The sequence below is a fragment of the Ailuropoda melanoleuca genome, chromosome 9, assembly GCF_002007445.2.
Source record: "Ailuropoda melanoleuca isolate Jingjing chromosome 9, ASM200744v2, whole genome shotgun sequence".
NCBI lineage: Eukaryota > Metazoa > Chordata > Mammalia > Carnivora > Ursidae > Ailuropoda > Ailuropoda melanoleuca.
Window position 1 is genome coordinate 41,761,217 of NC_048226.1, and position 26,789 is coordinate 41,788,005.

At 34.3% G+C, this 26,789-nt stretch overlaps 1 protein-coding gene across 1 annotated transcript in view; it reads left to right on the plus strand.

Moving 5' to 3' along the window:
* C9H8orf34 (chromosome 9 C8orf34 homolog) overlaps positions 1-26,789 on the plus strand; it is a 366,424-nt gene that overhangs the window by 281,144 nt on the left and 58,491 nt on the right. Inside the window, 2 exon segments of the mRNA XM_034668153.1 lie at positions 4,849-4,934; positions 11,868-11,944. Coding sequence (XP_034524044.1) covers positions 4,849-4,934; positions 11,868-11,944 — 163 coding nt within the window.

Below are 26,789 nucleotides of genomic sequence, written 5' to 3' on the forward strand. Positions count from 1 at the left end.
TCTGAAAAGAGACTCTAGAATGAAAAACTAGGATTAATCCAAAAAGTAAAAGGGGGGAAAGTAAGTCATGCCAGAGATAATTATATAATAGTCTAGAGACTTAATAACCAAATATCTGCAAAAAAAGTAAAAGCAGTGGAGTTTATGGAGTATAAAAATCAAAGAAGATGAATTTGCAGAGACAGGTAGGTGTTGTGCAATAGAAAGACTCAAATGACTTGGTAAGGAAACCATAACTTACCTTGCAGGTGATGAGAACCCAGTAAAAATGGTAGCTCTTAAACTTTTCTGAGTCAAGGACTATTTTGAAAACCTGGTTAAAGTTACTGTCTCCCTGTCCAAAAAGAGCACATCTGCCAAAAACTTTTCATTCTATTCATTGTGAATTATTGTGATTCCCCTAAAACCAGCCCATGGACCCTCTAAAAATACTCATGTTAAGACCTCTTGCACTAAAATATTTAAATCATAAGAGTAATATGTTTGGATTTGTTTTGAACATTCTGGTAGCCATATGGAAAATGGATTTTTGAAGGGCAAGTTTCTAAGTATGACCATCAGTGAGGACACTACATAATAATCCAGGTGAATAAAAATGAGCAGCAAAATTATAGAAGTGTATAAAGAAGAAGTGATGGATTCAGGAAATCTCCTTAGGAGGTATAATTAGCACCACTGGGATTGATTAGCAAGACAGGGTGATGATGAAAATGAATTTGTTTTCAGACATGTTGCCTTTGTGATGCTTTTGGTACATCCAAGTAAAATGTCCTGTAAAAATATGGCTACACCCGTCTTGAGCTGAGGACTCAACATAAGGATCTAAAAAAGTCAATCTGTATGTGATTAAAACCATGAGTAAATGAGCTGATTCAGAGAGACTGTATAAAAGAGAGTGGGAAAAGAGTGTTCATACAAAGTAGAGTTGAAAGTTAAATAAGAACAAGGTTTGAAAAGTTTCTGTTTTGTATGGCAGTTAGATCAGACAGTCATTTCAGAATGGCAGAGACACAAACCAAATTAAAATAGGTTGAGGAATGAATGAAAACTATGGAAGCAAAGGCAATGAATGAAGAGTTTGGCTCAAAGAAGAATGAGCAAGAAAAAGCAACAGTTACATGTTTGAGATAATTATGGGAGGGATTTTGTTTTGTGTTTGTTTGTTTTTAAGGCTGAAAGAGAAATGAGCTTGCTTCTATGCTGTGGGAAATGAGCAGTGGAAATGAACAGAACGAATAGTAATGGATAAAATAAATTAAGGTCCAAGAGAGATGAGATGAGGAGATCCAAATCACCAGCCTAATGGATGGTCTGAGCCTTACACAGGAGAGAGGGTCTCTATCTTTGTGAATTGGAAAGGTGGTGAATACTAGCTGGCGTGAAGATAATTCTGTAGGTGCTATGTGAGGGGGAGTAGCATATCTTTCTTCCCTAATATATCATTTTTCTAGGTGACCTAAAAAAGAGATAAAAATTTTGTAAAGATTTTGGAAGGAACAGAAGAAAACAACCAAGAAGCCAAGAAGCCCAAGTTTAAAGTTGGAAACCATTGACTTTTACTCACCAATCTGGGAGTGTCCGATTTTCTCTCACATTGTTGCAGGTGCACATGTGTAGGAAAATGATGGATTAATACAGGATTAGGGTCTGGTTGATCAGTAATGATAGGAGGATGTAGGTGCATGGGAACTGAGGAGACCACAAGTCCCAGCTGAGTTGGACAGCACTGGAACGAGGGGAAGCCAGGTACTGGGAGAAAATAGAAATTGGGATCCATATTTGACTGAAGAGAAAATGTTAAGGAAAGTGAATTTGTGAAAGAACCTAAAGGAGGTGAGTTTGTTGTCAGAGAACAGAACATTGGATTTAAAGATTGCTGACATGGAGCAATCCTGGGTTAACTGTCCTTGGGCAAGGGAAGGTGAAGTAGAAGGGAAGAGCTCCAGATTTGAGATCAAGGGACTTTGAAATTAGTGGGTAGATACACAAGAACACAGAAATCATTCAAGGTGATGATGATGCTTGAGTTGAAGACGAAAACTTTGATTCTGAGCAAAGTCTCCACAGGCAGAAAGAAGGAAGGTGAATATTTCTAATCCTGTGTTATCTGAGGTTGAGGGATTAGGCAGCCTTCTTTGGAGAGGAGGCAACTCATATTCTTAGAAGAAAAAAGGATGTAATATTCTTAGAAAAGGGTTTCAGTGACGACAAGGTGGAGCAGGAAACATTTTGTTTAGGTACTGAGACTATAAGAGAGCGTTTAATATGGAAAAGGAGTTTTAGAAAGCAAAGAGAAAAGTTTTGGTAGTGTAAGTAAAACTCTTGTAGTGTAAAGGAAAAAAAAAAAGATTGAACTTTTATTAAGACTGTATTTCCCGGACTTGCCCACATACCCCTTGTTTGCATAGTGCCTATTAACCTCTTACAGAAGTAGTGCTGTGTGGATTACAGTTTGGGAAACCTTGGCGGAGCACTCAAGGATAGCAGGGCTGTGAAGCATTCCTTAATGGAGTTGCTGCCAAGTCACGGTAAATCCAACTCTTAAGGTATCTGGAGGGCAGTGTTTGGACAAAGATGAGCCACATTCAAGGCCACCCAATTTGTTGGGTTGTTTTCATGGTCATTTGTCTTTTTGACTCAGCTAAATTGAGAAGTCTGTGAAATCAGGATCAGTTGTAATTTATTTACATCTCTACAACATCAGGGTTATTACTGAGCATATTAATAAACACAAAATAAATCTTTCTTATTGAGGCTTGCAATGAACAAAAAGAAATTTACAACTTAGTTTTTATTTCTTGTTTCTTTCTTTCTGCCTTTGTTGGAGATTTATTTTCCATTTAGGTTTTTAACCTAATCTGAATTACCCAAATGTGTTGGAGTTCGTTGTCAATTTTTAATAATATTTTTTACTGACACCTTTCAGTATCTCATGTTTCTGTATACTTTCTCTTTGAAAATTTGATGAAATGGACTTAGACAAAGAAAATGTGAAAAGACTATTTGATCTTGCAGATTAACAAAGTATTTATTCTAATAATTAGAAATAAACAAAATAAGAAGAAATAATTGGACAGATTTGAGATGTAGCTAAATCATTTAAAAGTGATGTTGTTCTTTCAAACTAAAATTTTGAAAATTAATTCAAAGTATAAAATCAATCAAAAAAAGTATAAAGTGTACATATTTGACTAAAAAGTGTTATAACTATCAGGAAATTACTTTTGACAATTCTTTAGTTAGCTTATATAATACAGTAAATATGGTTTCGTGTATAGAAGGTAATATGTAACCACTAGTATATAATATGCACAAAAATGTGCAGAATTTAATATTAATATTAATTTAATATTAAAAGAATAAAGATTGGGGCGCCTGGGTGGCACAGTGGTTAAGCGTCTGCCTTCGGCTCAGGGCGTGATCCCGGGGTTATGGGATCGAGCCCCACATCAGGCTCCTCCGTTATGAGCCTGCTTCTTTCTCTCCCACTTCCTCTGCTTGTGTTCCCTCTCTCGCTGGCTGTCTCTATCTCTGTCAAATAAATAAATAAAAAAAATCTTCAAAAAAAAAAAAAACTTAAAAGAATAAAGATGAAAACATAATTTATAGTATTTATAGTTACACAAAAGGTAAAAAGTCATGCATATGTGCTTGAATATGCAAAAGCAAAATGCAGTTTAGTAGGTGATTCTACAGTGGCATATAAAAGCAAAGATGGAAAACAGTTGAAAAGTTTAACTTCTGAGCCCGCTACAGTTATGAATTGTACTTGAATTTGTATTTTTAAAAATATTAATGCTATTTGTTATGCATTTATTAATATTCTCCCATGAGGGCACTTGCCATCAGCTAAATACAAGAAAAAAAATATGGGCACTGAGAGAAACTTATGATCTCTGGATTATTTGATATATTGTCCTCCAATATTAGCAGAGTTTATTCTTAAGACAATGTTCCAACAGTTATTAATAAGCTCTACCTCCTTTGATAGAGTGATTTCACAGTATAATATAAATCCAGATTGTTTGAATTAGATATTGCTAATCTCACTATGGCGAGGTGGACACGGAAGTTCAGAAATATATTGTCTTCCCTTCCTGAAGACCCATGTCTATGAGAACCCTGGGGAGTCACACAGATTAGAAATCTTAACTTCCGGGGCGCCTGGGTGGCACAGCGGTTAAGCGTCTGCCTTCGGCTCAGGGCGTGATCCCGGTGTTATGGGATCGAGCCCCACATCAGGCTCCTCTGCTGTGAGCCTGCTTCTTTCTCTCCCACTCCCCCTGCTTGTGTTCCCTCTCTCGCTGGCTGTTTCTATCTCTGTTGAATAAATAAATAAAATCTTAAAAAAAAAAAAAAATCTTAACTTCCATTGTTGAGACTTACCTTGACCTGCTGGTCTTTAAGCTCAAGTTTGGTTGATTTGAAGAACTGTGTTTAATAAACTTACGTGTAATCATGGAAACCCTCTCACGCCCCTGGATTCAGAAGTATGGTGAACCCGCTGTGTTGGACTCCTGCTTTTCTTTCACTCATTTCCCCATTGTAGTTTTAGTGAAGACATTTGCTTATAAACCTTCCTCCAGTTAGGCTGAGAAGAAAAGCAAATTCAGCCTAGACTTATTCTTCCCACGTATATAGGAAAAAAGACGATGAAAGACTTGTCCTTAAAGGCTAGAAAAACAAAAACACTACATGACAAAGGCTTTAGTAAACCTTTATTTCTACTTTGAAGAAGGATTTCTGATTTTAAGTTTAAAATTTCATAGCCACATCCCAGTAGTATATAGTTCATATTTCACAATTCGACATTATTTGAGGTTTCAATGATCATTTTTAATTATTTAGGCTTCAAGGAGACAACTTGGCAGAAAGGACAGAGGAGACATCACAAGCACTTCATTCTCCAGATGAAATAGTCCCAGATTCTTTGGGTAAGTTTTAAATCCAACAATATTTACTGTAATTGAATGGCATCTGAAGATGAAAAAAAGAAAGAAAGAAAGAAAGAAAGAAAGAAAGAAAGAAAGAAAGAAAGAGAAAGAAAGAGAGAGAGAGAGAGAGAGAGAAAGAAAGAAAGAAAGAAAGAAAGAAAGAAAGAAAGAAAGAAAGAAAGAAAGAAAGAAGAAAGAAAGAGAAAGAAAGAAGCTAAACAAACATCTTGCCCTGCACGAAATCATGGTAATGGTCAGTCATACATACCTCGGGCTGTGTGTGTCAGAAGGTTAAGGGCAAAGGAGAAAAGGAAGGAAGGTGTGTGGATTCTGAGGAGCAGCCTTGTAATGTCTGTGACTAATTTAGGTACAAACAGGTCAACTATATGTTGGCTCCTCCCCAAACTTTGTCTCTACTTTCAACTTCTTTCTGTAACTTACATTGCCTAGTCCCATTTTCACATTATAGATCCCTTCAGACTTTCCCCGCAGAAATGTCAACACCATACTTGGTTTTCCTCCCTCTATCTCAGCCCTGTATTAAATTGGTCTCATAATGTGGCAGTGAATTTCCTCTCCAAACCAGCCTCCTCTTCATTTTCCCTGACACTACCGCCTCTGTACTTCTGTCATTTTTCTCTGCCTACTGGAACAAGCCTGTAAACAGGTACTCCTTGTGCTATCTTATCTCTTTTAGTTTACTATCTTACTAAAAATAAAGCTGCTTCCTTTATCCCATTTTCTATAGGACACAATTCAAACTCTTTAACACAGCATATTATGGAGTGCCTGGGTGGCTCGGTAGGTTAAGCATCTGCCTTCAGCTTGGTTCATGATCCTGGAGTCCCAAGATCACACCCTGCACGGGGTTTCCTGCTCAGTGGGGAGTGTGCTTCTCCCTCTTGCTCTCCTCCCCTGGCTCGTGCTCTCTCTCTCTCTCCAATAAATAAATAAAATCTTAAAAAAGACAGTGTATTAAGTTAATGCCAGGGCACTTCAAAATGTTTCCTGCATAAATAAAAAAGTACATGTAGTGCCATGACAGTGAGGTCTAAGATACACCACCGCTTCATCATTCAGTGTTCTGTCTAGATGCGGTCAGTACATACAGTTGTGGTAATTAGAAAAGAAGCTATGGGAAAATATTTTCCTTACATTTGGATAGAGAAGGACATATTAAAGAAGATGAAAAAAAAATCCCAAACATAACAAAAAATTTTGACTCAATTATAGAATGTTAAAAACTCCTGTTCATCAAAAGATGCCAGAAATAGGTGAATCAATAAACCACAAAAGAGCAAAATACATTTGTAATATATTTGTCACTGGTTAAAGATTAATATTTAGAATACATAATCAAGATACAATTTCATAAAGATCAACAAACCAATAGAAAAATAAGCAACAGATATGAACAGATATCTCACAGAAGAGGAAACACAAATGATCAATGAACATATGAAAAATGCTACCTACTTTAGTAATCAAAGAAAAGCAAATTAAGACCAGAGAGGGATGCTGTTGTACAATCTTTGGTTTGGTAAATTAGGAAATCTGGCAAAAATAAGTGCTGGTGAAGACAGAGATGAAAGGAAACTCATACACTCTAGGTAGAGCATAAACAATTTTGGAAACAGCTTTCCATTATTTTAAAATCTTGAATATTCACATAATCTAAAGCTCAGAAACTCCACTTCTGGGTGAATACCTTAGAGAAACAAGTCTCATGTACTATGAAATGTGAACAACCTTTGTCAATATGCTGGTGGACAGGAAAATTGATACATTGTGGAATTTGTCCCCACACACACATAGTATGGATGAAATCAGAGGTGTGCTAGTAAATGTTAACAACTCTTTCTTTGAAAAAGAAAGCCCTGATTTGTAGATTGATGTTTTTCATGATGTAAATACTACCACTGTGGCTGATTTAAAGCAACTGATCTGAAAATGGCAGCGGGTCTCCCAATCTGGTAGGAGCAAGTTACAGCTCACAACTGAATGAGTCTTAAAAACATAATATTGATTGAAAAAAAGCAAGTCATAGAACACCATTTTCATAAAGCTAGAAACTAAAAAATCTAAATAATATATTCTTTAGGAAAATATACATAAGTGATAAAACTATATTTAAAGAAGGGAATGAAAGACTCAAAATGGTGGTTATCCTCAGGGGATGGGGAAACAAGGAGATGGGATAAGGAAGGTGCTCACAGGTATATGCAGGTTATTGGAAATGTTCTAATTCTTAAGTTACGGGGTGGTTTGAGGTGTTTACCATTGTGCTTTGTAACTAATTATACTATATATATATATATAGATAGATAGATAGATAGATAGATAGATAGATAGTATATTTGACCCTTGACCAACATAGGAGTTAGGGGTGCCAACCCCCTGCACAGTTGAAAATCCAAGTGTAACTTTTGACTCACCAAACACTTAACTGCTAATATAGCCTACTGTTGACCAGAAGACTTACCAATAATATAAATAGTTGATTAACACATATTTTATATATGTGTTATATACTGTATTCTTACAATAAAATAAGCTAAAGAAAAGAAAATGTTATTAAGAAAATTATAAGGAAAATACATTTATAGTACTGCACTGCATTTATTGAAAGAAATCCATGTGTAAGAGGACCCGCACAGTTGAAACTCGTGTTATTCAAGGGCCAACTATATCTACTTTTTTAGATGTCAAATATTAACAACATTAAGCATTAAAAAGCAAAGTGTTGGGGTGCCTGGGTGGCTTAGTCGGTTAAGTGTCTGCCTTCTACTCAGGTCATAATCTCTGGGTCCTAGGATCGAGCCCCACATCAGGATCCCTACTCAGTAGGCAGTCTGCTTGTCCCTCTCCTTCCAGCTCATGCTCTCTCTCACTATCTCTGTCGCTATCTTGGTCTGTATCTCTCAGATAAATAAATAAAATCTTACAGCAAAACAAAGTGTTGTGGGAACATAAACCAATGCCAGTGTAGCACAAGACAAGAAATGATAATAGTTTCTTTATACTCAAATCTCTTGTAGTACTGATGAGGTGACACACTCCCATGGTCGACCTTTAACATTGACAATGAAAGTTGAACCATGTGGCACTAGTGACATAGAGGACCCAGGTTGGCCATTCCTTGACATTCTAGGTTTGGAGTAAGCCTGGCTTCTCTTCACTGATAGTCTTGCTTGTGTACCTTTACTTAAGCCATTCTTTCCTGATTCATAGTAAATTCTTTCTCCTTCCCTCTGCCTAGTCAGATCCTATGCTCAAAAGATCATGTCAAGTCTCCCTGGTGTCCAGCCCACACCAATGTTTCCTTTACCTTTTTTCCCTGATAGTTTTTGAATTATTTCTTGTGTGTTGTTCTCACTCAATTGGTTTATATGCTTCTTGAGGTTTTCTTGTGTCCCCATCATGCCTTGTATAAAACTAGACGAAAAAGCAGATATTATTTAATTACTGGCCCATTACTATTTTTTAATTTTGTCAAAACCACTGGAATCCACTAATCCACCAAGGAGACATATATCCTTCAGCAATCACATTTGCATAATAACTATTTTAATGATTTAAATTTTTTGGAAAATTTAACAATGCAGCATCACTAATAGGTGGTTGATTATACTTAATTGCACTCACTGGGGGGAAAATATTCAGTAAGCTCCTTTCTTAGACTGCTTGTATCCTGAATTCCTCACGTTAGAATTTTAGTAAACCTAATCAGCAAATTACAAAATACAAGTTTCTAATTCAGTACATTCTTTTCCACTTGTTAGATCACTAGATTCAGTAACTAAGTATTTTTGTCATTATCCAAATGTGCTGATGTGATTTTTATGTCAACTGTGCATCCACACTGAGCTTGAGTCAATAAACATACGTATTTCTATGAATAGGTGTAACTTTCTGCATAAAAAACCTGTTGTGACATAAACAGCGAAAGTAAAACTAATGAGAGGAAGAAGTTGGAGATAGCTAAACATTGTGATAAACCGTATAGATTTCTAGGTTCCTACCTGCATGCCCTATCAACCACACGGGCTAAGTTTCTCAGCCTAGTGCTGCCAGATACTATTAGATTTTGACAAAATTACTTTGTCTTTCTTTGTTTTGGTTTCTTCTCCTCTAAAATGAAAAGACTAGATAAATTCTAGTATTTGAGAAGTTTAGATACTCATTTTTCCCTCCATGTGATTGAAAAAAGCTCAAAGAGTTAGTTCATTGCTTGTATTTTGAAAATCATTTATACTTTATAAGTACAGTAAGTACACTTTTATAAAGAAATTGTTCTGGAATAGAGCAAAATAGCTTACACATATGCATCCACCAATTATTGCTAGTAAGCAATGCACTCAGAGCACTTAAAATATGGAATGTATTCCCCCAAGCACTAAACATTAAGATTTTATTTTCATGATGTCTATTGTCCCTACTGGTATATTAGATTGATATTCTGGCACTAGATTTGGACCATTAAGAAGGGTTCTTTCTAACAGCTTTTAATATGGATATATAAATTTGCAAATATTCCAGCAGCACTTCACCATTATCCTTCTACGCTAAGTTGAACAATGGACTTCACTATATTGTAGATCTCACTGGATATGGCACCAATAGCCAGGAAGAATTCAACCAAAAGAAGAACAGAACAGAATATAAAACCATAAAAAGTTTCCACTAGCTTCCCTTTATAAATGTTCATTTTTCTTAAAAAATTAATATTGTAAAGGTGTTCAAGTATATTCCAAGAGAGAAAGAGTCATAGAAAATTATCTTGCTCAACTTGTTTTGAAAGCATCAAGTTGAATACCTGGCATACAGTACTTATCGAATTAAATGAATATACAAATACACAAATAAATGGATGAATGAATTGATTAATACATACATGCATTAAAAATCAAACAGAATGACAGGGTGCCTGGGTGGCTCAGTCCTTTAAGCATCTGACTTCAGCAGCTGACTTCTCCTTCTGCCCCTCCCCACGGCTCATACTCTCTCTCTCTCTTCTCAAATAAATAAAATCTATACAAAAGAAAAATCAAACAGAATAACAATACTCTTTAAAATCATTAACTGGGGGTGCTTGGGTGGCTCAGTCGGTTAAGCAAGCATCTGACCAGCTCAGGTCCTGGGATAGAGCCCCGCATGGGGCTCCCCAATCATCAGGGGGCCTCTTGATCCTCTCCCTCTGCCTCTCTCCCTCCTTGTGCTCTTTCTGTCTCTCTCAAATCAGTAAACAAAATCTTGAAAAATAAATAAAATCATTAACTCACCAAGAAAAACTTGAGAATAGTGAGTATTTCTAACTTAAAAAATCAACAAATCCACAAGAGGGATGGTTTTCTTCTTCTGTATATGTAGTTTGTTTTGTAATGTAGAATAGAACATTTTACTATTATTTATTAAGTCAATATTCTACTTGATAATTTTAATACATAAGTGAAATAAAAATAGTGAATGAATACTAAAATTACACTAATATTTGCTCATAGTCATATAGAATATAATTCAGCCTTGTAGGACTTAAATTATGCTAATTTATGAATTCTAATTTAAAGAATCGATGTATTGTCCCCCTTACAATGGGGTGTTAGTAGGTAGGGTTTCAAGTATTCTTCATAAACGGATTAATATTTTTGAACTTGTTGTAATTCTCATCATCTATCCTGATTTTATCAACAAAAATTTGCTTCTTTTGGATGTCATTGTTCTGTTTGGAAGGGTGGTAGGTAACATTTTAAAATTTATCTATGGCTCAAGAAAGTATGTTGTTCTCCCAAAGTTAGTTTTATGTTGGAAAGAATTCTGTGTTCTAAAAAAAATCTACATTTACATCTAGATAAACTATGTGCTCTGGGACTTAGTAATTTTTCTTCTTGAATGTAAAACTCTGAATTATTAGAGACAGAGCTCCATGGTTCAAAAGCTATGATTATGGATTTGCGCTAAGTTTTCCACTGTCTCCCTGGTCTTAGGTGACCATTAAGTATTTGAAGGATTTAATGCTTTGATTTATTTCCCAGAGTGCACATTTTACACAGTGGAAAAAAATCCGCCTCCATATGTATGTGAATCTGAAGGAAAGTCTTCTTGAGGAATTCATATGGCTCTTTCAAATATTAATAAATATAAGAAATCAATTTTAAAAGTTTCCAGTGGTTTAAAATACTTTCCTCTTAACTGATTTTTGAAATTCAAATAGAAGGTTATTAAAACACAGGCTTTTTCTAATGCTCCATATATCTATCCTTATTGCAGAATTGTTTATAGCCCTTAGAAATCCTTGTTGTTATAATTAATGTAATTCAGTAGATATATGAAAAGAGTTGTCATCAATTTATTCACGTATTAAAAAGTCAGTACTCACCCACTCCTCAAATCTAGTCAAGCTAAGTAATCATAACTTCTCACTTGATACTTAAAACGCAAAGCCCACCACCATTTCATGGGATGCGCTTTTCTCCAAACTTTTCAGAATTTTCCATCCCATTTAATAGGGAACACAAATTGGATCTTAAATTATGTAGCCTAAAAGAAAGAAAGAAAAAAAGAAAGAAAAAAGAAAAAGACAGTTGAGAGATAAAACAAATATAAAATTACAAGCCAGCAACTGGACATTAATAATAGTTCCAACAGTTAGCTAAATCATATGCCGAAAACAGGCTTGCTCTGACTAACATAACTGCAGCTGCCACACATTTTTTATTTCATCGTGTCCTTCTCAATTAGAAATACTTAACATTTTTCATATGTTGTCTTTAAATTAAATAAACAGCATTCTACTGTTTATTTTAACTCACAAACACTATGATTTTTCAAGAACCAGTTCTGTCACTTTCATATCCTTTTCATAATACGTTTACATATCACAGACTTAGTAAGCAATATGTGACAACAATTTATTCATTCTTTTTGTAAAAATAGATTCTTTACCCGGGACTGAAGAAGCACTAATGGAAGAAGGTGAAGAATTTGAGAAAGCATCTAAATTAACAGGATCTGTAAGTATATTCATTTACTTACTTTTTTCTTAATTTCTAAAACTAATGGATATTACCAATAGGAAAATCTTAAAATAGGAAATAATATTCTTTAAATTAAAAAATATTTTCAAATGTGCGTTCAGTATATCATCCCACACCTTCGGACTGAGTGCTTGTATTAGTAGGTGGCCAGCTTGATTACAAGTATAGAGAAAGGCTGGACTAAGCTCTTTCAGCAATTGGGGAAGAAGATTTTTTTAGTTTTAAGATTTTATTTAATTTATTTCAGAGAGAGAGAGCGCGCACACGCGTGCAAGAGAGAACAAGCGGCGGGGGGAGGGGGGGTGCGGCAGAGGGAGAAGCAGACTCCCCGCTGAGCAGGGCGCCCATGCAGGACTCAATCCCAGCACCCTGGGATCATGATCTGAGCTGAAGCCAGGCACTTAACCGACTGAGCCACCCAGGCGCCCAGGGGCCAGAAGATTTGAATGAGTTAGGAAAAGCTAAGTTTTGCTATTATTAACTGCTGGTTTATGCACATGAATATTCTCAAAGATTATGAGCTGCCATTCTAAACTTAGTTAACTATACACATCTTGATAAAAATGAAATATTTTGCATATCCTGAAAGTTTACATATAACTTAAACTTGCTGTTATTGGTTATAAAGTCCTTGTGATATTTTTTGTTAAAGTAGATCTCTTCAATGGAGTATACTGAGAAAAAACCCATTAGGTTTAAGATTGTCGATGAAATTTAATGTTAAAAGAATAAACACAGAAAAAATAAAATTGCATGTGAATTCTAAGTGTGAAGTTTATAAAAGATTTTGAGTTGCTGTAAAAATGACTGTGCAATCTTGCATCACCTTAAATTTAATATTTAAACTGCGTTTATGTACTATAATAGTCTCTGTATTAGCTTGCTGGGGCTGCTGTAGGAAAGCACCACAGAGTAAGTGGCTTACACAACAGAAATTTATTTCACACAGTCCTGGAGGCAAAAGTCTGAGATCCAAGTATTAGGATTTGTTTCTTCTGAGGCCTCTCTCCTTCCTCTTAAGTGATCTTCAGATATTAAAAGCCGTTAGCATCTCTCATCCAAGACTTTTTTTCAGCCCAAACACACTCTGTTCTTTCAACAAATTCTTATATTGTGTAGTTTTCAAAGACTTCAGTACCTCTGATACTTTTCTCTGAGCATATCCTTGTTTGCTAAGTCCCCTGTAAAGTGTGGGTTCTGCCACAACCAAGCCCAGTGTTCCGGATAGTGTTCCCACATCAGAGAGTATCATGGGGTATGCACTTGATCAAATATTATCTTTGGATTATAATCTGGGGTTTGCTAACTTTTTTAAAGGAAATTTCTGACATTTATAAAATTCGGTATGTTTTGATAATCTCATGATGAAAAAAGCATGTCATCATTCAGGTTCTGAGAATGTTTCATTCATTACTTTTGGCAAACATTTTTTTTTAATTCCCCTGTGAATTTCACCAAAGTCCATGTATCTCCCTCATATGTAAAAGAATATCACTAGATTATTTTCCTAATAATCACTTTCTAAAATCAAGATAGATCCTGCCCACGGTATTTGGCTTGCTTAGGAATACCTAATAACCCAAAGACGGAAAGAAAACTTCTCAGTGATTTCAAGCTGACTGTGAGAGATTTTTGCTTTCTTTTTTCAGTGCTCACATAGTGATCCTAAAGCAAAAATTTGTTCTAAGCCCACTTTATTTGTTTTCACTTATCATTCATTAGATTTTGGGTTCTTAAAAATTCTACAATTATATTTAATGTCAAAAATAACTATTTAATTCATTTTGGAAGCATTCAGATTATAAACAATACATGGAGAAATAAATTAGTATCAGGACCCTGAACATAATTTCTATACAACAGCTGCTTTTATTATGAAGAAAACATGGATTAAAAAAAAGTCAGATGATATTTTAGATGGACATTCCCTAAATAATATTTTTTAAGATTGTATTTTTGGTAGATCAAAGAGAAAATTGTGGCTTTATCTAAATATTAATGGAGAATTGGATGAAAACAGAACTTTTTTTTTCCTTATTACCGTAAGAAATGCAAAATACTTCAAAGCAAATTTTGAGTCACATCCTGTAAAAATATAAACACGCCACAAATGTTGAAATCCATCTAGAGCAGTTTCAACACATGCTGTCCTATTTGCTAACTTTCCTTGTTGGGTATTGGATATTAATAAGTAGGTAACAGACTCTTGAAAACTGTTTTCCCCAGTGGCTTAACTTGTGTTTAAAATATTTTGTGAATATTTTGTGAATATTTGACTGAGGTAAAGGGAACATTTAGATTTACATTTTTATCCTCCCCCAAATAAACAAGTCATCTTTTTGAAACTTCCCTTTCCTCCTCCTCCTCCTTCTTCATTCTGGAATGTTTCTTAGCATATGTACCTGTTATGAAGATTAAAGCTAGATTTCTCAGAGACATCGATTTATTAGAAATGAACTGACAAAAAGAAAATCTTAGGAAGAAAATGCCAAGGAGCAGATACTGATTAATGAACCTTTGTTTATTATATATAGTTCATTATATATATAGTGCATAAATATAGCACACAACTTTTTTTAGATCAATGATCCATAAAGATTTGATATTAATGATTTTTTAAATTTCATAATTTCTATAGCTTTCTTAATCTTCACAATTCTATTTTGTTTTGAAAGTATGAAACATGTATATATACATAATGGGAAGATGAAAAGATAACTAAGAAAGACATTTAACATTCAACATCTTACTTTTTTCTTTTTCCTTTGTAAATCTCTAACTTATTTTATTTATTCGTCAATAACAATCAGCCCATCATAAGCAGATTCCTATAGCATTTTACGTAGCTAGTCATCATTTCTTAAAGTAGAAGAAAAATTTTAAAAAGGACTCCAGTAGGGAAAGTTTTCCTCAAGTTTTCAGGAGTTACTAAAAGCCTGCTTTTAATACATATTCCTTCTGAAGAGTTTTATCCCTTTGAAAAGTTATGTTAAACTAACTAGAATGATAGTAGTAGTAATAATAATGATATCACACGTTTCTAGAGCGCTTTTTAATTGTTAAGCATTTTTACATACTTAATATCAATTGTCTCGGAATTTTGCAAGTCCTTGTGCACATGAGCTTGACAACCCTTCAGTGAAATCAGTAGTACTCTAAAGTTTAGGTGAGCATACTGAGCTTCCAAAAGCTCTGGTGGTTTGTCCCATGTCATATAGACAGGGCAGAACTAAAACTCGCATTTCCCAGTGCCCCACACTCACAGAACTTGTCAGGGTCCCTACAATTGCTAAGGCAATAGGGCCACTATTAAATAGCATATGTAATATAGAAAAGATAAAAATTAGGCCATTATCAGCAGCCAACATCAAAGGTAGAATTATTCATTAGATTAAGTAGATAGTGAAAAAAATAGAAGTTTGAGTACTGGATCATGACAGGTAATTTTTAAAAATTATTTTACTTAAATTCAATTAATTAACATATAGTATATTATTAATTTCAGAGATAGAGGTCAGTGATTCATCAGTTGCATGTAACACCTAGTGCTTATGTCATCATGTGCCCTCCTTAATGCCCATCATCCAGTTGCCCCATCCCCTCACCCATCTCCCCTCCAGCAACCCTCAGTTTGTTTCCTATGGTTAAGAGTCTCTCATGGTTTATCTCCTTCTCTGATTTCATCTTCTTTTATTTTTCCCTCCCTTCCCTTATGATCCTCTGCTTTTTTCCTTAAATTCCACATGAGTGAAATCTTATAATTGTCTTTCTCTGATTGACTTATTTCGCTTAGTATAATACCCTCTAGTTGCAGCCATGCCATTGCAAATGGTAAGATTTCGGGTTTTTTGGTGGCTGAATAATACTCTGTTGTATGTTTATATACCATATCTTCTCTATCCATTCATCTACAACAGGTAATTTTTTATGAGAGGAAACAATCAGTAAGTTTGGAACCTAAAAGACTAGTCTTGCTTGGGTCCTCAATTACTGAAGGAGTCTGAGAAACCAATGCAGCATGACAAGAAGGGGGAATCTAAAAATTAGGGGGAAGCAAAGGAAAAAGGAAAATAATAACACATCTTGGAAAAAATTCCCGTGACAAACGATTCAAAAGTGAAACTCAGGGGATTCTGGAATTTTCTGGATTAGAGGTGAACTTTGATTACTTTAAGCTTGAATAATATTGTAATAATATTTTAAATAAATATAATAATATTTGTTTAGTGATGTTTTAGGGACAAGTAGATGGCCTCTCTCTCTCGCTCGCTCTCTCTCTTTCTCTTCATTGATTCTTTCTACTTTCACTCACAAGTTGTAAGGTGTAGACTTGATCATCTGAAGTTGAAATTTCCCACACATACCATATTTTTCCAATATCTCATGAATATGAAGTTAAAAAAGAGTAAATTTGGTTTAGATATAAATATGATTCTCTTTTGATAACAACTATAATTGGAAGAGACATAAAGATAAAGAAACATTTATATGCATACTTCCAGTAACACATGCAACTGATGTACAAATTCAGAAAAGAGTTTTGACAGGAAGGACACTGTTCCTAAATGAATTTCTTTTTCCTGGAAAAAATTAGGTGAATTAGTTTTTGTTAACTTAAAAAATTTTCTTAAACTAATGAAGTACATAGGTCAGCAAGGAGTTCCACATGTATTTCTATTCCTGGTCTGATCATTAATTAGTACTATAGAATCTTCTTTTAACCAATCCTGGGTGCCCTTGGGAATTATGTTAAAAAATAATTCCACCACACACAGGGAGCACTGATTGCTGAGAGCTAAGGGAAATTTTGCAATCTGCTGAAATCCTATGACTTTTCACATTATATAGGTTGCTCAAATGCCTTTAATATCTCTGCTCTACAAACCTACACTCTATTTTCAAGCCAAATAGCATGTGATCCTCTCCTTGGAGATTCATTCCTTTTATCCCATTTCTTCCTTCCCAGATCTTTATTTCTTCTCTTATAAGGCATGCCAAAAAAGACATATACATTTAAAAGATAAAAAATTACAAAATTATCACATAGACTTAACAACAAGCATAAAAAGAATTGTAACCACAGCTTTCCAGTAAAAACTACAGGTAAGGGTATTGAGTGGACCTTTAGACTATTTCTTTATGAATTTTGATACCCTTACTTTCTATCTTGTTTCTTACTAATATTATTCCACCCTACACACAACCCTCCCCTCAGGAAAATTTTGTCTTTTCATCCTTTGCTCAACTCAACATCTTACATGTTTCCAATAAAACAGCTTCCAAATTCTTTTTTCATACCCAAGTATAATTTCATGATAAATAAATATTGTTACGCTTATTTTGGAAGGTTTATAATTCTATGGAAATTGATTTAAAGAGCTGGTCAATGGAAGCAATGTTGGATGAACTGGCTAGTGAACATGTTGCAGTTTTTTCTTGCATAATGTGTCCAGGGTGAAAAAATGGATAACAACTCACATTTGTGGAATTAAGACTAAACAAATTTCAACTTGTACTCTTGCAAAGTAAAAAAGAAAAATTAATGTTTCTTATCATCTCACCAAATAGAAGTAATAAATTAGGGTGGATTTCATGTCTTGAAAGGTAATGTTGACAAATTGCGGGCAGCTAATTGTAGCAATGAATTGTCTGCTAATTGGTACACATTTTGCTCAACCCTAAAGGTTTTTACCATTTCTTTTTCCTTCTAGCCTGTGGAATTTTGCTTGGCTTTTATCACTCACAGATCTAAGACACCAATAACACTGCTTAAAATTAAGTACTATCGTAGGAAATTTATCTGACCAAGTTTTGAAATTTGTGAGATTTTTCCCTTTGACATTTTAGGCCCGTTGATTTCTAACACATTGAGGATGGAAACATTTGCCCAAACCTATGCAAATATTATTTTTCAAAACTTCTATGAATTTTTGAAATGTAACTTCTAAATGTCACATTTGAATCAGAAAAAAATGGCCTTAGAAGACAAATTATGATGTAATAAATGTTAAAACATTGATTGTAACTTTTGTCATTAATCAGTGTCTTTACATAATTTCACTGTTTTTCCGTTAGTAAAATTAGGAAATTATTTCTTAGGATCAGTTAAATTCTATATTTTATTTTTAAAATAAAAAATAAAATAATTCTATATTTTATTTTTAAAATAATTTAAAATAAAATAAACTAATTTTTAAAATAATTAGCCGAGATGCCCTTCAACAGATGACTGGATTAAGAAGCTGTGGTCCATATATACAATGGAATATTACTCATATCAGAAAGAACGAATTCTCAACATTTGCTGCAACATGGACGGCACTGGAGGAGATAATGCTAAGTGAAATAAGTCAAGCAGAGAAAGACAATTATCATATGATTTCTCTCATCTATGGAACATAAGAACTAGGATGATCGGTAGGGGAAGAAAGGGATAAAGAAAAGGGGGGTAATCAGAAGGGGGAATGAAACATGAGAGACTATGGACTATGAGAAACAAACTGAAGACTTCAGAGGGGAGGGGGTGGGGGAATGGGATAGACTGGTGATGGGTAGTAAGGAGGGCACGTATTGCATGGTGCACTGGGTGTTATACGCAACTAATGAAGCATCAAACTTTACATCGGAATCTGGGGATGTACTGTATGGTGATTAACATAATATAATAAAAAAATCATTAAAAAAATACTTTTTAAAATAAAATAATTTTTAAAAATAATTTTTAAAATAATTTAAAAACAAATATTTTAAAATAATAATAATTTATTTTTAAAATTAAAATAATTGAAGGGTGGCGTAATATGCATCGATGAAGAACAAGTTGATTTCTAAACAAATGATACCCAAGAAGATGTATGACAGCATGCTCTTAATGTCCTGAGATTCCCAATTCATGATGAGGCCACTCATTCTGATAAGTGTGGTGGACAAAAAAGAAAATGCATTTTGACATTTTAGGTATTTTGACATCATCGCTAATTCTTCATTAAAATGATTGCAAGCTACTGAAAATTTCATTTGATTGGTATATAAATTGACTGAAGAGGAAAAAACCAATATCGATTATGTTTGTGTAGTGAGGTAAAACCCCTGTATGTACTCTGATTAGGAAGCGTGCAGTGTGTGTGCTGAAATGGCCTGTTTTGTGTGAAACACATTAAATCAATATTCAGTCACTAAGTGGAGATGAAAAACGTTAAGATCCCCACAGAAAGGTTTTCCTTTACGTGTTCATCTTCTTCAGCTAGGGAATGACATAGATTACATAAAAATGATTGGATGCAAAGTGCTTTCCTACAGAAACCTAAACATTTGTGGGCTTCCTTTCCCTCTGAACCACAGTGATCTTACCAAGGCCTTTTTTTTGCCAATTATAAGAAGTGGTCACATATAAAGTCTGAGTCTCAGGAATGTGCTGACTCAAACTGAAAAAAATATTATATATTCCTGCTATTATTGACCTAACATGATGTATATTAAAAGAGTATTTAGGAAAAAAAATTATTTTAGGAACCATAAATGATCTTGATTATTGGGTCAGATTGAATGACCATCCCTTTTTAAGACTGTGAACTCTTTTTGCTTCTTTTCCAAGCATCACAGACTTTTAAAGAGATTTCCAAATGTTAATAAAATACCAACATCAGTATCACATTCAATGTGCAAAATATTTTTAAGCTACAATTTGGTTTAACTTTCTGGCATCTCTGTTACAGGTTTCTTTATTTCAAATTTGTTTACTTTTATTATAAATATAAAACTATTTATTGTATAAATTTTGGAAGAGCCAGGAAAGAATATGGTTTAAAATCCAAAAACCGTAACATAAAAAGATGAATTGTCACATTTTATTTTTCCAGTATTTTTAAGCACGTATATCAGTAAACACGTCATATCATAATTTAAATTTTGGAATGTAGTCACCAAGCAACTTTACATTCTACATTTCTTTATATAACATAATGACAATAGTCTCACATAAAATTCTTTGTAAAACTAATTTTAATACCTGTATGTTATTGCAGACTTACCTGTTTTAGTATCAATTAGACCAAATTTCCAACTTTTTAAAAGTTTAAGACTTTAATTTTTGCGTCAAACCATAACACAGAATAGTTACATTTGATTTAATGTTAGATTTTTAGGCTGGTTATGACCAACTAATTTGTCCCAGGCTGATGATGGTCATGAATTGGCTATAGATACGTTAGGATCCAGACATTCCAGTCCTCCTGGTAACTGTTTTGAGTCCCATTCAGCTGCAAGCAGCCTATTCCAGGACCCACTGTATGTTGTACAAATATGATTTTCCATGTTTGTTTTGAGGTGAAAGGGCTGGGAATCACTGCTTTGGGTTGCTTCTGAGATTTTGGGCTTGGACATAATGCTTTAGAGACCAACCATGCACAAAATCCTCAGTGTCTCAGTGTTTTCCTTGGGCTAGATTCTAAAAAGGGTCAATGAACTATTTCAAGTTCTTGATACATAACCAGAAAAAGTTCATTTGCCATTTTAACCAGAAATCTTCCAAAGCCTTACCAGAATTAAGTATTCTCTTAAAATGTATAAATGAATAAACAAAATATTCACAAAATTAGTTTATCATACTGATAAATATAAAATGGAACATTTTTGGTCCTTAAAGTTAGATTTCTTCGCTTACTAGTAAATTTCTTTGATTACTAATGAACACTTTTTACATTTATGTGTTGGACTCATGTAATTTCTATTTTTTATGAATTATTTTTCTTTGCCATTGGCCATATTGCTTTTGGGGCATTTTTTTCCCCCTTGACTTCTCAGTATTTATTAGGCATTAAAAATAATGATTTTATGTTTCTGGTAAATATTTTTAATAAACTTTTCTGTCTTTTAATGTTGTTTATGATAGTTTTTTAAAATTATACTGAAGCTATACTTTTTCTGATTTCTTTCATTTTTTTAGACATAGCTTTCCCTTCCCAATATTTGATAAATATTTACCTAAAAGTTCTTTACATTTTCCCCTGCAATTCTTTTATCAATTTTGAGTTCATTTTGGTGGTTATTGTGAAGCATAGATCTGAATATATTCTCAGAGAAAATTTGCTACTGCCATTTGCTTCTGAGAACCTTCCCTTTCTTATTAATGTATATTTTTTCTTTTCACTTTATTTATTAGGTATAATAATATCACAATTAATATTTACTTAATTTTAATTTTTACCAGCTGCTGTATAAACATTAATCCTTATTATTTGCCAAAAGGTCTTAATTATTACCCAGCTTACAGATGGGGAGACTAAACTTTAGGATGTGATAACTAGTCTTGGGTTTCTCAGTTTGTAACCCAGCCAGCCAGGATTGTACTTACCCCAGGTGGTCTGAATCAGGGTCTGCTCACTTAACCATTCTACCATGTGGGAAGTAGAGACACAGCCTCAGTTGACTTGTACACTATTTTTGTTTTAGTTCTTGTAGCTTTATATGTTTTAATATAGAAAAGATAAAGCCCTCACTTTCATTCTTTTTTCCCCAAAATCAAAGAATTTAACCCTTATACAATAACTAGCTGTTCTTTATTATAACTCTGAAGCATGCCTTCTTATATATTTTTTAAATATAGGTTTAGGGTTTTGATCTTTTAAGAGAAGCTTGGTATATCATTTTCCAGAATATAGGAACCTATCCATCAGTTTCTGCAGAATATTTTAGTTTGCTTATATAAAAAGCATTTCACCTAGTGATTTTTATTGTTTCTGAAACAAAGCTTCAATAATATTTACAAGAATCTTATAAATTAGAGGCAGAACTGATATCTTAACTTTCAGTTATTTTGTTCTACGTATTGGGACATTTTGATTCAGAAATAACACAAACTTTTTTCAAAAAGGGAAGCTGAGTAATTTTTAAGTAAATATCTCTCTGTGATGTCACAACTATAAAAAGTATTGGTATTTCTTAAGAACCGTGAGTCAGATGCCTGTATTTGTTTTATTTAAATCTGAATTTCTGGAAATTGTCATTTCCTTTTCAAGTTTTTTGCTTTTTAATATTTATTGAAAAAGTATTTGCATTTCAATGGTAAAAAAGCAAGCATGTCATAAAAAAGAATTTCTAGAAAGATTGCTTAATCAAAGAAGAAATATGAAGGTATTATTGTCTAAGAAGACAAACTTTAAATGATGTCAAGAAAATGTAATTAAGAATTAACAGACCTCTTTACTTGGAGACCACAGAAGTTGAGAAATAGCCATGTAGAGTCTACTTTTTCAAGAAGAGACAAAAGTATCCCAGCCTGGAGGACCTGCAGCCCAAGGACAATAACATGAGAGTGGACAGTACTCAGATCTTAGACATATGAGCCATTTATCTCTGCCTGGAATGCTATTCCTTTACATTTGTCTCCTTCCTGTGGTTCCACCACTTGAGATCCACTTGGGGGAAATCAGGAATACTTTGGTGGATTTGCGTCACTAGATTGCATTTCTGGTGGATCACAGGATACATGAACTCTTCCTGACTCCAATTTTGCTTGCAGTCTTTTCCATGCTCAACATATCCTCCACTTCCAAATCTCTTCTCCTTTCATTTCTGTCTTCTGGCCAACCACCCTCATCCTTAGCAGAAATTTCTTCCTACAGAATGCCACCACTCTTTCTCCCAGTCAACTAATCTAGGAAGCTAGCAACCATCCTAGATCCCTCTGTCTGCTTTGATCCTGGGTCAGGGAAGTTACACTCACTGTTTTAACATCTCTCCACTACTCCGTTCGAATTTGTCCACGTGGAAGTCCAACCCAGGAATTCTCTTCTGGCAGGTACTAGACTACAAACCTTCTAGGAGGCCAGATCTTTCTGCTTGAGAGTCACTGCTATGGATATTGATAGATATGTAGAAGGATTCTATTTGAGAAAGGCTAGCAACTCTCTTAGAGTATATTTCTCTTGAGAGCAGGGACCTTGGCTATAACCATGTGAAGTGCTTCAGCTTTATTTTCATTAGCTTATTTAAAATTGTATAACCACTCTGTGAGGTTAAGTTTATCTCCATTTTTAGACGGAGACATTAAGTCTCAGAGAAGGTAAATAACTACCAATAATGGTGAAAGCACGATTGGAACCTGCTATAGACTAAATGTTAGTGTCCCCTCAAAATCTGTATGTTGAAACCTATTCCTTTAATCCCCAACGTGATGGTATTTGGAAGTAGGATCTTTGGAAGGTGATCAGGTCACAAGGTGGAGGCTTCATGAATGGAAGTAGTGCCCTTATGAAAGAGACCCCAGAGAGTTCACTTGTGCCTTCTGCTTTATGAGGACACAACAAAAAGACAGCCGTCTGTGAACCAGGAAATGGGCCTTCACCAGACAACATACAGAATCTGCAAGTACCTTGATCTTGGACTTACCAGTCTCCAGAACTATGAGAAGTAAATTTCTGCTGTTTATAAGCCGCCCAATCTATGATAGTTTATTAAGACAACCTGAACAGACTGAGACAGAACCCAAGTCTGTCATCTTTGAGATTTTGAATGTCTTTAAGGTCCCAGAAAATTGTGTGAAGTTTGGTCAAGTAACAAACACATTCAATTATATGAAGCAAAAGGATATTAAACTTTATCAGGACTGATAAAATTAGATATAAGAGGCACTTATAATTTCTTATTCTTTAAATTATTTGCAAGTATGTCTGATGAATTCAGTCCATATAGATTCAATTAAATATCTGACTGCGTCTTTGAATTACTCTTCCACTTGAGAGAAAGAAAAGAAGTAAAACCACATAAATGCAATAAGTCATGAATGAATGAAAATTGTCAGAAATTCATGAGGAAGTGTTTTATACTCAGAGACTGACCATAGTCAATCTTATCACTTTCACTTTTAATAGACATTAAATTTTAACTGCCTTACTCCTGATCCAAATTTTCAAAACACCAAATTTCCATTTTTCTCTCTTTTTATGATACTGCTTAATTATTCAAATTCTGTTCTGGGGGGCTTTTTCTACAGAATGGAGTTAGTTTGATTCAACAACTCTGTAGCATTTAGGAAAACCTTCTTATTCTACTGTTGACTGGTTTCCAGCTAGACAACAGAATACTGATATTCTCCATTTTTTAGACAAGTAACTTTTTCATACCCTTGTTGACATAAAAGGAAAGCAAAGGAACTTACTAAATCATCTTTTATATACTGGAGATTCAAGCATAGCATATTCATTTTATCTGTGGTTTTTTAGTCTATGCTCAGCCATGATGTGCAGATGTCAATAAATAGTTGACCTTTGATGTGTTTTCATACAGTTGGTAACAGAGACCGTAACAAGGCAAACTTTGTCTTTATGATTTGTGAAAAGAAGCTTAGAGAGAATAGTTGCCTCAAACCACATAGAACTAGAATTTCTTTAAGCTTATTCTGAATGTCTCTTAGAATTTCAGCAAATAGATGGCAGTGTCGCTCGCAAAATCACCAACCAAATTATTTTACCAGTGTTTGACATGAGTCCAGAGATTTCCATGCTATGGATTCTGAGATTATCACCATTATGATATTTTTACCAATAATATAATAAACTAGAAAGTAAAATTTCTATTGTAATGAGTAATATTTATCTAAAGATATTCAGTACCTAGCACAGTGCCACTAGCAGGAGATGCTCAATGAATGCTTGTTGGATTGAATTGAAGGAAGAAAAAACACTCTTCGAATATTTGGGTGCTCTTTTATTCATTAGTCACCTTTTCCAAAGGTCTGATGTCCTAAGTGGAATATAATAGTGTCCTTAAACTTGACATTACAACTCTTTTAACTGCGTGTAAAGCCACAGTTCTTCTGTCTTGGGTACCTCCCAATTTGCAGGAGCCTGTTGCTTAGGCTGAAAGTTATAGGATGACGTAGATCTGAATAATTTCCATTTTGTGGCCTTTAATCTCTTTTCAAATTCCTCCTTTTATCTAAGTAGGTAACAGTACCTCCTAATCAGATGTTTGAATATGATGGGATATTGTTATTGTCATTGTGATTATTATGTCAGCATAACTCTAAGAGATGGAGTTGTGCTGGAGTTGGCATTAGAAACCAGGAGGTCCCAGTTTTTCCAAGACATGTTCTTTCTTCTAAAACAGGCTTGGAAAGCACTCCTTAAGCAGAATGTCCTTAAAACTACCTTATTTTTGAACTCTTATCTTACAGAAAATCAAATGTCCGGTATCTTCAACCTTTAGTCAGCCACGTGATCCTGAGGGTAATCAACCTATACACTTAAAACCATTCTGTACCCATACAACCAATCTGTTTTTCACTTTTGGTGTAGTATTCAATAAATTACATAACATATTCAGTACTTTACTTTAAAATAGGCTTTGTGTTAGATGAATTTGCCCAACTATAGGCTAATGTAAGTGTTCTGGGCATGTTAAAGGTAGGCTAAGCTAAGCTATGATGCTTGGTAGATTAGGTGTATTAAATGCATTTTCGACTTAGGACGTTTTCAGCTTACAATAGGTTTACTGGAGCATAACACCATTGTAAGTTGAAGATCTGTACTTTCCCAAACATGTCTTCATTACTCATGCTTTTATGCGAATACTTATTATTTTGTTATACCAGTTACATATAAGAGGCAATATTGTGTTTATCCTAGTTCTTCATTACAACATACTGACCATTCGTTTTCAACTCTAAATAACAATTCTTCTTCCTCTGAGGTTTATTTTATCTGATACAATGTCAATATACTGCTCACATTCTTCATTGAGGATATTGATATCTCTCATTACCAATCTATCCAACATGCTGTCTTGAACTATATTTTACATTCTATTCTTCAAGAGCTTCCATCCAATATCTGGATGGATCAGTTTCCATTTCATTTAGTCTTTTCATGCAAATTGGTATAGTTGCCTAACACATTTTTTCTTCTTGAAGCTCCTATTTCTTTTGTTTCCTAAAATACCATTCTTTTCTGATTATCTAGGCTCTGACCATCTATCTTAGTCCTCATTGCTAGGTTTATTCCTCTGTCTACCCCTAAAATTTTGGTGTTTACTGATACTACTTCTTGTCTCTGTTGTTTTTTTCTTTTCATCTTGCATACTCTCTCCAACTAATGTCATTCACACCCATGACTTCTGTGGGCTTTAAGTCTAGTTCTCTCTTCTGGATCTCTCCCTAAGGTTCAGAATTATATATACCAAACCAAATCAAAATAAAACACCACCACAGCCACGAAAAGAAAAACAACACAGAACCTATTCATCAGAGGCATTTCAATCTTAAAAAATCAAAGCTGAAATTCTTTAACTTGATCTGTTTTTGCCTTAATCCAGAGAACTCACCATCTCTCACCCAAGCTATTTTGAAAAATTATCGTAATGCCTTTAGTCTTTTACTCCATTAGTCTATCAAAACTAAGGAGATTTTTCTGAAATAAAAATTTGGTCATGTTACTGTTTCTGGTAGGGTAACATTCAGATTAGTTGTTGTTTTGGCATACATGATTCTCAACAATCTGGCCCAGCTATCTCTTCACCTTATATCCTGTCCTTGGAACCACAGGTGTTGGTTTCAAACTTTCATATATAAATATTCTATATTCCTACTTCCTGGAAAATTCTCTTGGCCTCTTTTTCACTTCTTGAATCAGCAGGAAAATCCTTATCTTCTATCAGTGTTAAGCCTTCCAAAATTGTTTGGTAACTTCCCTTGCATATTTTCTGTGTCCCAGTTGCTGATGCATTCCTGTGCCCATCTCAGTCTCATGTGCTATGATTCTTTAAGGAATTTTGTTATTAACCTATTTATATCAGCCTATTAGATTCTAACCTTCTGAGGTTAGTA